General features: G+C 40.2%; 1 protein-coding gene across 1 annotated transcript in view; it reads left to right on the forward strand.

Annotated features, from left to right (window-relative positions):
- The window catches only part of COL15A1 (collagen type XV alpha 1 chain), a 112,852-nt gene that overhangs the window by 82,220 nt on the left and 18,187 nt on the right, over window positions 1-12,445 (forward strand). The window contains exons 22-27 of the mRNA XM_082752800.1: window positions 322-375; window positions 473-532; window positions 2,379-2,447; window positions 5,201-5,242; window positions 9,428-9,473; window positions 10,929-11,027. Of these exons, the coding sequence (XP_082608926.1) occupies window positions 322-375; window positions 473-532; window positions 2,379-2,447; window positions 5,201-5,242; window positions 9,428-9,473; window positions 10,929-11,027 (370 nt within the window). The remainder of the gene's footprint in view (window positions 1-321; window positions 376-472; window positions 533-2,378; window positions 2,448-5,200; window positions 5,243-9,427; window positions 9,474-10,928; window positions 11,028-12,445) is intronic.

Consider the following 12,445-nt stretch of genomic DNA (forward strand, 5'->3'; position numbering starts at 1 on the left):
TGTTGAACTACACACATTACAAACGGCAGAAAATTCAGGCTTCATTTCAGATAGCCAGTCTTTTTCAAACCAGACTTCTCTATTATATGCAGACCTCTCCAGCTTCTGAGATCACTTAGAAGAGCAAATAGAGAGGACATTCTGAGGAAATAGACAGGACATTCTGTGTATTGTGGGCAAATAATCACAGACTGACTTAACACAAATGTAACACTATGCCTCTATTTCTAAATAACCAAATCTGTGCCAAAGATTTCTTCCATACATTATTTGTTCAATTTTATTCTTTTTCTCCACAATCATATTTTCTTTTCTGTCCAGGGACCAATAGGACCTGCTGGACCTAAAGGAGAACTTGGCTTCCCAGGACGACCAGTATGTATTAAGCTCTCAAATGGAATAAAAGTAGGGCAGCTTGGTTCAGGCACCTACTGCACTATTTCTACTCTTTTGTTATGTGTACTTATTTCAGGGCCGCCCAGGACTCAATGGACTAAGAGGTGTGAAAGGTGAACGAGGTGAAGCATTAAATGTAAGTTTTTATGTATTACAATTAATTGAAATAAATCTTGTTGAAGTCTTGTCAAGTCTGGTTTCTATGAATTTCTTTGAAATGATGATGGGATGAAAAAGCTGAAATTAGCTTGAAATTATTACTTGCTTCTGCTATTATTCCTATGTGATAACAGTCATCAGAAAGTCAACTTCTGAGGCCACCTGGACAGTTCTTACAGATATAGATCTTTGTATCAGATCCCAGGTGTAAAAGTTGCATGCAATTCACTGTTAGCATAGGTTGTTCAAATAGCATATGATCTGGGATTGCCAAATTCTTTCTACAAATACATAGGATCTTCATGGTGTGAAGATACTTCCATAGGCTTTTAGATGTCTTGAATATGTGCAAGCAGCATTTAAGCATATCATAATTAAGTGTCATCTACCCGACTAACGAGGAGATGGTTGCTGATACCTATTACCTGCTTTGATATTCGTGTACATGTATCCAGAATAATGACCACCATACAGTGTTTGCAAGATGATTGCACATACATGCCCACCTGTATCCTGTAATTATGGAATGACAAGTAATGAATGCTGCAACTCTCTTCTGGCACAGCAACTCTGTTCTTATGAATAGAATTAAATCAACTGGTCTCATGACAGACATGAAGAATTGTAAAACACACATCAATAAGTACTGCTGAGCATAAGCAGCACATTTCAGACTAGAGTATTTATTTACTTGGCAGAGTACTTCTTGTAGTTGTTCTGACATCATGGGCTGATCTGTGCTGAAAAAGAAAAATGTACTCTAACCACAACAGCAGGTAATAATAATATTTCATCTGTATCTAAGATATGCAGGAAAAAAAAAAATAGACAAGGGAACCTTACTGCATTACCATAGAAATCATAGGAAGGCAGGGATCAGCAAGGTATTAGAAGAGATGATCTAGTCAATAGAAATTTAGTTGCTGGAAGATGAAGCCTGGCAGATTAGACAAATTATAACTAGACAAAAAAGACAGAAAAGATGACTAGCCTCTGGCAGAAAACATTAAATAGATTTTCAATTTCTCCATATCTTTAAACAGTGTCAAGGTTAATTTTCTGGAATGTCTCCCCTAGCCAAACAAAAACTATTAAAGCAATTGTTATCAGATGAAGTTTATCAGGATGGGCCATTAAAGCAAACAGGCAAGCAAAACAGGTTGCACGTTCTAATAGTTTTTCCTTCAGTGCTTGGGGAAGATAAAATCCAATAGATCCAATAGAATAGTTATTTATATGGTGACATATGACACCTCACTGAAGTGTGCATCAATGTAGAGTGAACATGTCATGGACATGTCATGGTGCCAAATTTTTAAATGACACGGTAAAGACTTAGCATAGTTTTTGTAAAGGGCAGTCATGCCTCCAGTGTAGCAGAATTCCTTGAAGATGCTAATTAGTGTATAGTTATCTGACAGGCACTTTGAAGTATATGAATCTCATCAGTCCTGAGAGTCCCAGGCCAGTCTTGAAGACCTAATTATCCTTAGATGGTAGAACCACTGACTTTAATTTATTTTCAACTTATAGTGCTTTTGGGCTTGGGAGTTGGATGTTTGCTTGCTTATTTTTCCCTGGAAATAGCAATTTTAGGCTGCTTTGTTCTCCATAGAGTACTTTAGGCTAAATATTAAAATTCACCTTCCAGCTTAGGTTGGTCCCTCTAACTGAATGCTCAGCCTTCCCTCAAGCCATTTCACATATAACTTCTTGGTTAAACAGAGCCTTAAAAGCCCCTTGTCCTTCCTTCCCTAGGCTCAGTTGTACTGCATATGAAAAGATCTGTGTAATGTCTTCCTTACTTCACTTTCTTTTACCAGGGCATGCCTGGCTTGCCTGGACCCCCAGGGCCCCCTGGACGTCCAGGACGTATAGTTTACATCAAAGGAGTAAGTACACTGAACAAACAGTTTCTGTTCTATCTCTGTAGCAGAAATGTGCTGTTCTTGAAATGGTTTGCAAAGTGAAACATCAAAACTTGTTTCAGGCAACAGCATTTACTGTGGGCCACCTTGCTTGCATGCATAGGAAGAAATCTCATAACAAGAGTATGGAGTAATTGCCTGGGGTGACTCAGAAATTAAAACTTATACTCCCGTTTTAAAGAAAAGGTACAGCATCGAAGAAGCTTCCAGGGTGGAATGTAGCTGCACCACACAGAAGTTCCTTAAGCTTACAACCTTAGATGTTGATCACACCAGGGGAACTTTGTGTGCTGACTCTAAGAGGAACTGTGTGGTGGGTGGGGCAGAGTGGAGACACCATAGCCAGGATCTGTGATAAGATGCGAACTTGATTGTTCTTGTGCACACTGAAACTGATAAGCTGCACATTTGGTATCCTGGGCCAAAAGTCTGTCATATTTTTGACAAAATGTTGTCCTTTTCGTGAACTTTACTCATTATAATATCATTATAATACCAAAACACACCTCCATTCCAAAGGTTACCCACCTCCAAGGTGTAACCATGCCTCACTGAGCTTGTGCTAAAAATTTTTTCTAGTCTATACCTTTAAAAGCAAAGAGAGAAAATTTTGAACCATTCGTAACAAAGGTATGCATGGCTAGAGTCACTCAAACTCCACCTAAAAGGTAGAAAATAATATAAATTAGCTTAAGGGAGAGAGTATGTTAGGGATGATACCGTCATATAAGGAAAGATACCTTCTGACTTCTGGGATCAGTCAACTGACTGGGTAAGATAAGGGCCATAAGGAGGACCCAGGGAACTACAGGCCTGTCAGCCTGACCTCAGTGCCAGGAAACGTGATGGAGCAGGTCATCTTGAATGCAGTCACACAGCATACACAGGACAACCAGGCCCAGCCAGCATGGGTTCATGAAAGGCAAGTCCTGCTTGACCAACCTCATCTCCTTCTACGACCAGGTGACCCACCTGGTGGATGAGGGAAAGGATGTAGTCTGCCTAGACTTCAGCAAATCCTTTGACACGGTCTCCCACAGTATTCTCCTGGAGATGCTGGCAGCCCTTGACTTGGACAGGTACACTCTGCTGGGTTAAAAACTGGCTGGACGGCTGGGCCTAGAGAGTAGTGGTAAATGGAATGAAATCTAGTTGGTGACCAAACAGTCACAAGTGGTGTTCCTCAGCAGTCAGTGTTGGGGCCTATCCTCTTTAATATCTTAGTGGTGTGAGAAAAATCTCAATAATTTTTTCAGACAGGGTCTTCTGTGAAGCTATTTTATTTGCAAGTGCAATGGTGGGCATCCTGCAAGCAGGAGCACCTAGTAAAGGTCTATATACACCATAACATTATATTCCCTATTACCCAACGCTTGATTCCTCCCCTGTTTCTTCATCGGCTGAGTACTACAGGTTCACAAACTACTCAACGTCTTTCTATACCACACATGTACAATTTTATTTGACCAAATGTTAATTTCTCCTTTTCCTTTTTTTTTTTTCTTTCTTCTGTCATGACCAGAGGGCCCGTGATTTTTGTTTTTACTGATTTCACACTGCTTGTCCTGTTTTTCTTAGCTATCCTCTCTTCAATATTTTCTCTTCAATATCTTTATAAATGATCTGGATGAGGGGATTGAGTACACCCTCAGTACATTTGCAGACGATGCCAAGTTAGGTGCATGGATTGATCTGCTCAAGGGTAGGAAAGCTCTGCAGGAGGATCTGGACAGGCTGAACCGATAGGCTGAGGCCAACTGTATGAGGTTCAACAAGGCCAAGTGCCGGGTCCTGCACCTGGGGCACAACAACCCCAAGCAGTGCTACAGGTTGGGAGATGAGTAGCTGGAAAACTGCCAGGCAGAGAAGGTCCTAGGAGTATTGGTTGATAGTCAGCTGAACATGAGCCAGCAGTGTGCTCAGGTGGCCAAGAAGGCCAACAGCATCCTGGCTTGTATCAGAAACAGCATAGCCAGCAGGACTAGGGAAGTGATTGTCCCCTTGTACTCTGATCTGGTGAGGCAGCACGTTGAGTGCACGTTGAGTGTTTAGTTTTGGGCCCCTCTCTATAGGAAGGACATCAAGGTGCTCAAGCGTGTCCAGAGAAGGGCAATGAAACTGTTGAGGGGTCTAGAACATGAGTCTTATGAGGAGAGGCTGACATAGCTGGGGTTGTTTAGCCTGGAGAAGAGGAGGCTTAGGGATGACCTTATTGCTCCCTACAACTATCTGAAAGGAATTTGTGGGGAGCTGGGAGTCAGCCTCTTCTCACAGATAGCTAGTCATAGGACAGGAGGGAATCGCCTCAAGTTGTGCCAGGGGAGGTTTAGGTTAGAAATTAGGAGACATTTCTTCTCAGAAAGAGTAGTCAGGCATTGAAATATGTTGCCCAGGGGGGTGGTGGTGTCACCGTCCCTGGGGATGTTCAAGGAAAGGCTCAACCTGGTGCATAGGGACATGGTTTAGTGGGTGACATTGGTGGTAGGGGGACAGTTGGACCAGATGATCTTGGAGGTCTTTTCCAACCTTAATGTTTCTATGATTCTATGCTGACAGAACCATGAGAGCTCCCAGGAAGAAAACAGGACTCTGTGAGGTGCTGTTTTTTACTTTCAAGTTTTGTCATGTCATGTCTATTAGATCTAACTGTTTGGTGTGTTTTCTGGAATATTATTGCCTACATTCATTAAACTTATTTCCCTTCTTATTTTCAACAGACAGTTTTCCCAGTATCTCGCAGACCTCATTGCAAGATGACAGTAAGTCACACACAGAATTTGCTCTTAGCAAGATGCATGCCCATGACAATACATAACCAAAACAGCTACATGCATAACTACAGTATCTCTGCAGCTTTACTCCCCCTGCCTTCTGCTGTACACCAGGGAGATGTTTTACCTAGTCTTCAAGATAACAGATTTTCAAATGTTTAAATATTCAAAGTTAGCCACATATATATAACAGAACTAACTGAAACCTTTTGCTTAAAGCACTTTGATTACTTGGTTGTCCAAACTCTTTTAATGGCTTTCAGAGCTCCATGTTTCCATAGATTGAGAGTTGCTTTGGGGAGCGAATATTTATACATACATGTACATGCATCTTTCAGACGTACATATAAATAATGTCTCCACATTGTTATGTCTTTTGTTGTTTTCAATTTCCCCATCCAAAATAAGACACCTTATATATTTCAGTCTGGCATAAAAAGTGCATCAGAAAAGAAAAATCACAGTCCTTATTTGACCCTCAATTGCAGACTATTCACATATAATTCATGACTGGAGTGTTGTAATGGAAGCATACAGGCACTTTAGGAAGGACAGGCAGGGGAGATGAGGAGGGGATATCAACAGATATCAACCACCCTGATATCTGTTGGAGAGACAACACAGCAAGACATAAGCAATCCAAAAAGTTCCCAGTAGGTATTGATGATAACTTCCTTCTCCAAGTCATAGAGGAGCCAATGAAGAGAAGTGATATGCTGGACCTCGTTCTCATCCACAGGAAGAGGCTTTGGGGAAATATGAAGGTAAAAGAAAGCCATAGCTGCAGTGACCATGAAATGGTGGAGTTCAAGATTCTTAGGTCAGTGAACAACAAACTCACAGCCCTGGACTTTGGGAGAGTAGACTTAGAACTCTTCAGGGATCTGCTTTTTAGAGTACTGTGGGATGAAGCCCTAGATAGAAGAGAGGACCAAGAAAGCTGGTTAATACTCAAGGATCACCTCCTCCAAGCTCAGGAGCGATGCATCCCAACAAGGAGGAAGTCAGGCAAAAATGCCAGGAGGCCTGCATGGATAAACAAGGAGCTTCTGGAAAACGTAAACACAAAAAGGAAGCCTATAAAGGGTAGAAGCAAGGACAAGTAGCCTGGAAGGAATACAGAGACATTGTCCAAGTAGCCAGGGGTCAAGTTAGGAAAGCCAAAGCCCAGACAGAATTGAATCTGGCCAGGGACATTAAGTGCAACATGAAGGGCTTCTACAAGCACATCAGTGATAACAAGAAAAATAGGAAAGATATGAGCCCTCTGCTGAAAGAAATGGAGACCTGGTTACCCAGGATATAGAGAAGGCTGAGGTACTCAATGACATTTTTGCTTCAGTCTTCACCAGCAAGTGCTCTAGCCACATCACCAAATTCACAGAATCCAAAGGCAGGGGCTGGGAAAATTAAATGCTTCCCACTGTAGGAGAAGATTAGGTTTAAGACCTTCCAAGGTACCTGAATGTGCATGAGCTGATGAGATGTGTCCGAGGGTCCTGAGGGAACTAGCAAGATGAAGTTGCTAATCCACGATCTATAGTATTTGAAAAGACATAGCAGTCTGATGAAGTTCCCAGTGACTGGAAAAGAGGAAAGACAACCCTCATTTTTAAAAAGGGAAAAAGAAAGACACAGAGAAATACAAGCCAGTCAGTCTCACCTCTGTCTCCAATAAAATCACAAAGCAGATTCTCCTGGAAAATGTTCTAAGGCACTTGGAAAACAAAGAGGTGATTGATGACAGCCAACATGGCTTCACTAATTGCAAATCATTCCTGAAAAATTTGGTGGCCTTCTAAGACAGGGTTACAGCATTAGTGGATAAGGGAAGAGCAACTGATGGCAACTACCTGGACTTGGGCAAAGCATTTGGTACTGTCCCACACAACAGTCTTGTCTCTAAAATGTTGAGACATGGATTTAATGGATGGACCACGTGGTGGGTAAGGAATTAGCTGAATGGTCATACTAAAAGAGTTGCAGTCAATGGCTCAATATCCAGGTGGAGAACAATAATGACTGATGCCCTTGGGGTCTGTATTGGGACCGGTATTATTTAACATCCTTGTTGGTGACATGGACAATGGGATAGAGTGCCCCCTCAGCAAGTCTGTGTGTCTGAGAAAGCTGGAGAGGGACTCTCTATCAGGGACTATACTGAAAGGAGAAGGGGTAACGGTTTTAAACTAAAAGAAGTGTTCAAGATCAGATTTGATATGACCCAATCTAGTGGAGGATATCCCTGCCTATGGGAGGGGGTTTCAACTAGATAATTTTTAAGGTCTCTTACAACCCAAATCATTCTATGATTCTATGATAAAAAATTATTATCACAAGAAAGCCACCAGGTGAAGCTCTGCCACACTTTTCCAAAGTAAATGACAACACCCTCCATTGTCTTCAAACGAACTGTAATTTCATACTCAGTGCCAAAAAAAAGGAAAGAGTTTTCATGTTTTCAGAACACTTTGATGCAATTTTTGCTTAACATGTCATGGAAATCACATCCTACAATGAACTGCGGACACAGTTTAATCCTGGGATTACTCTTCCTAGGACAATATTATACTGCTAACCTGTGGGCTACATACTTGGAAAGGATTCTGTCTTTGAACACTGCGGTCTTCCCCTGAATAGTCTGATGCATGGTATGGCTGCTCTAGTTTTCTGTTAGACAGTATAGTTCAAAATAGTACTGTGCTCTTCTCTTCCAGTTTCCATTATAGTCCTTTTTTACTCATATTAGAAAAGCAGCTCTTGACTTAGACTATACTAGATGCATTGACACTCATCACACCATTTACTGTTCAAGAAAGATTTATCCCAGGTAACGTATCTTTCTAATCTTTCTGTTAATTAATGATAAATAGTCATTACTCCATGGTAAGTTCACATTCCTATGGGTTTGGCCCACTATTGTAGACATCATTTTACCTCATTGAATTCCTCCCTTAAATCTTCCTATTCCTACTGTATAACATTCTGGTATGTTTTTCTCACATTCACACAAAAGTTCTGGGTTAGTCAGCCTCATCTCTGAAACCTGACTGGACTGCACCGAGCAACCTACTGTAGTTGATCCTGCTCTGGGCTAGACAACTTCCAGAAATCCCACCCAAACTCAAGTTTTGTATGCTTCTCTGTGGAATGATTCAAACAATGCAAACCTATTTTAGCTGAGTTTCAGATAATAATAAAAAGTCTCTTTTCAATAAGGTTACAATCACTGAATAATAAAAGTGAATTTTACATGTAAAAGTAATAAAGCCAGTAGTTATAAATACCTCTTCATGCATCTGAATACACTAGATATCTTTGACATACATTTGTGGACAATTTAAACCTATCCAAGTATACAGATAAGAAGTCTGATGCACATGCCTATATAAATGTATATCCATAAAGAACTACAGACTAAATCTCATAAGTTTTCTTCATGTGAAGTGAATTTCTGAATTTACAGGAGCTATCCATGTGACTGAAGACTCCTAAGAGCTAATACTGCAGTATTAGCCATATGCAGCACACGGTTGATTTTCTTTGTATGCTTGTTTAAATTCATATAAATAGTACTAGTTAGTACTAAAATCTGTCTATTTCCAAGCAGTGTGCCACATTTTAATTCCTGCACTGTCCTTGTTTTGAAGACAGGTGGTAGAAGTATTGTTACAGGGGAATTGTCTCAGAATAGGATACACTAAAATAAGAAGTTTCTCCCCACTGTGATTTCAATGCATCTGGAGTATAGGTCAACATCAGAGAGTAGGCCTAGCCATGGTCTGATGAAAAAATTACAACTATATTCTCTTATCATACAATCAAATATAAAATCCTGCTTTCAAATGCAGTGATGTAAATTTAGAATTGTTCTTGGAGAATAAGTCTTCTGATGTTTCTCTAGCATGACTGAGACTGGGATTTGCTAGTGCCTCCAAAGTGCATGTTGTTACGCTCTTACTGAAAGCATGTTGCATGCTTAAGATAGAACAATCCTGAAAAAGGCTTGATTAGTTAATACTCGAAACCTGCCAAACTGGAGATGAGCACAGAGTGCTGTTATAACACTTACTGTGATAGCATGCAAATATTCCAGGCTTTCCAGTCACACTGATGCACTTCCATCAATTAATGTGTATAGATAAGTTCTAATAGATTTCCTTTTGTATGTAGGTGAGCGCTACTTACCCTGGGAATGAAGAAGCTCTTAATGTCCAAGGTGAGTAATTCTTGCAGCATGGTTTAAATAAACTGTTCTTATTATGAACAAAAACACCTTTTTTTTTTTTTTTTTTTTGGGGGGGGGGGTGTTGCGTAACTGGTTTCATGAGGAAAAAAAAAAAAAAAAAAAGAATGATAGTCTCACTTGTTCTGCTGAATCCATAATGTCATATCTTGGTCCAGTCTCAACATGCAGGCCAAAGAATAAATGAGTATAGGGCTACACTTCAAAGGCTAGCTTACAAATTGAGCAGTGGATGAGGGAAAGGCTGTGGATTTGGTCTACGTAGACTTCAATATGACTTATGACACCATTTCCCACAGCATTCTCCTGTAAAAACTGGCTGCTCAAGGCCTGGACAGGTGTATGCTTCATTGCATTGAAAACTGTTCTGGTGGCTGGGTCCAAAGAGTCATGGTGATTGGAGAAATATCCATCCAGAGGCCAGTCACAAGTGGAATCCCCCAGGGATCAATACTGGGGCCCGTTCTCTTTAATATCTTTATCAGTGATCTGGATGAGAAGATAGAGTGCACCCTCAGTTAGTTTGCAGACAACACCAAGTTGGGCACAAGTGTTGATCTGCTCGAGGGTAGGAAGGCTACACAGAGGGATTTGGATAGGCTCGACTGATGGGTCGAGGCCAACTGTATGAGGTTCTACAAGGCTAAGTGCTGGGTCCTGCATTTGGGGCACAACAACCCCAAGCAATGCTACAGGCTGGGAGAAGAGTGGTTGGAAAGCTATGCAGAAGAAAAGGAACTGGGGCTGTTGGTCGGTGCTTGCCTGAACATGAGCTGGCAGTGTGCTCAGGTGGCCAAGAAGGCCAAAGATATCCTGGCTTGCTATCAGAAAAAGTGTGGCCAGAAGGATTAGGGAGGTCATTGTCCCCCTGTACTCTGCTCTAGTGAGGCTGCACCTTGAGTACTGTGTTTAGTTTTGGACCTCTCACTACAAGGACATTGAGGCCATGGAGAGTGTCCAGAGAAGGGCAACAAAGGGCGAAGTGTCTGGGAACACAAGTCTTATGAGGAGCAGCTGAACATTACAGATACTATTTTTTTTCAAAATCTAGAGATAGCAGTTTTGGTATAAAAATCATAATGTAAGAACCATTTCTGCTCTTGCCCCATGAAATTCACAAATGCAATGAGAACAGGTTGATTCAGAGGGTCAAAGGCTAGGTGATTAAGGAAAGGAGAGTGAAAGACTGATCCGTAAAAGAAAGATTATTTTGTACATGTTGGGATTGATAAACAAGAGAGGACAATGAGCCAGCCAGCCATTCAATATTCATGAGAACAGTGAGACAAGCATATAGAGACTGGAATTAAAAGCCCTGCACATATGAAAAATCTGCTCTTACTATCAGTGGTTTGGTTGTTACTTCTGCAGTCTCTGTTGTTTGAAAGTTCTCGTGAATTTTGTTTCATTGTGATGCTTTTATGACAGGTGCTAAAGGAAACAGAGATTGCTGGGGATTGCAGTCCACTGGGAGTTCAGCAGACTTAAAAGGAGAAAAGGGAGACAGAGGTGATCCAGGACCACCAGGTATACTAAATCAGATATGTCACTGATACCCTCTAAAGGGTCATGTGTTTAACTTAAAAGCAGTACAGCAAAGTACCTTTAACTGCCTAAAGACACACTTATTTTCTTGCTGAACTGAGGTGCAGAACAACAAAGCCTGTAATGTATCCTCTGAAAAGAACTATCTGTACTGCACATTTGTGAACCTATTATGAGTGTGTTCAGTACATGAACAGATATTGAAATGTATCTGGCTGGTTAGAGATTTTCTGAAATCTTAGAAGAACATCACACCCACTTCCTAAGACATTATTTTGTTGTCAGAGTTTTTGAGCCAACTGGACTAAAATGCAGTGTTATCCCTTTCAGGATAACATACCTCTGCATTCTGATTTCAAGGCAGCCATTTGTTGGTGATAGTCCCAATTCCAGAACTCTACCATCTCCATTTCAACCAACTTTTTAATATTCTATGCTTTATTTGCCGTAATCATGAAAAGTATGAGAGCTAAATTATCAATTCACTTGTGCTAGGAGCATCACAACAGATGTTGCTTACCAAAGATTTACTTTTCTATATCAAAAGTTGACACATATTGCTAATTCTTACACATTCAAAAATAGTTATAGAAACAAGCATCTATTTGAAAAGATTGCTATTACAAATTCTTCCTTTTTACTATATTTTTTGAAATCTCATATACTGAGATAAGGCTTTGGTCAGTGCCAGCAATCATTCAAAATAGAAGAAGCTGTACATCAAATTAATGTTCCTATACCATATTTATAATATTTGTCCTCTAATGTGTTCATAATTAATACAAAATTGTATATACATGGATATTTTGTCTTTGTTCCAAAGCCACAGTTCTGTTGACTTAAGATATTTGGTTATTTTTATGAGGACATCTGTTTGTTGTAATCAAATCTGCTTTCTTATCATGTCCTTATTAATCTTCATTCTGATCAATGTCCAGTGCTCTGAAGTAGCGGTTAGTGCTTCCTCATCACCAATAGACTTATAAAAAAAAAAAAAAAAAAAAAAAAAAAAAAAGGAGCAAGAAAGATTTCTATACAGAGGTTAAGATTTACTCTTCTGTGCCGGTTTCTCCACTGTCAATGTCTGTTAATTCCCAGACTTTGTATTTAATGTAGTTCAATGTCCTACAGTTACTTTTGTCTGTACCTGATGATTTCAGGGGTACTTCTGAAGCAGAGGATTATGCTTATGATTTTGTTATAAAACTGCAACTAGAGAGGATGGAGAAAATTATACAATAATTCTGGTTAAACTGTCTTGTTTAAATCTTCCTCATAAAAGAATGTCAGCTGACGTAACTGCTACAATGTTCTTTTATACAAATCCATTCTGTAGGTCTTATAGATACCTACACAACCTTTGACAATGGAAATTCACAATCCAGAAATTGCAGGATAGT

This window comes from Aythya marila (assembly GCF_965140915.1).
Source record: "Aythya marila genome assembly, chromosome: 2".
Taxonomy (NCBI): domain Eukaryota; kingdom Metazoa; phylum Chordata; class Aves; order Anseriformes; family Anatidae; genus Aythya; species Aythya marila.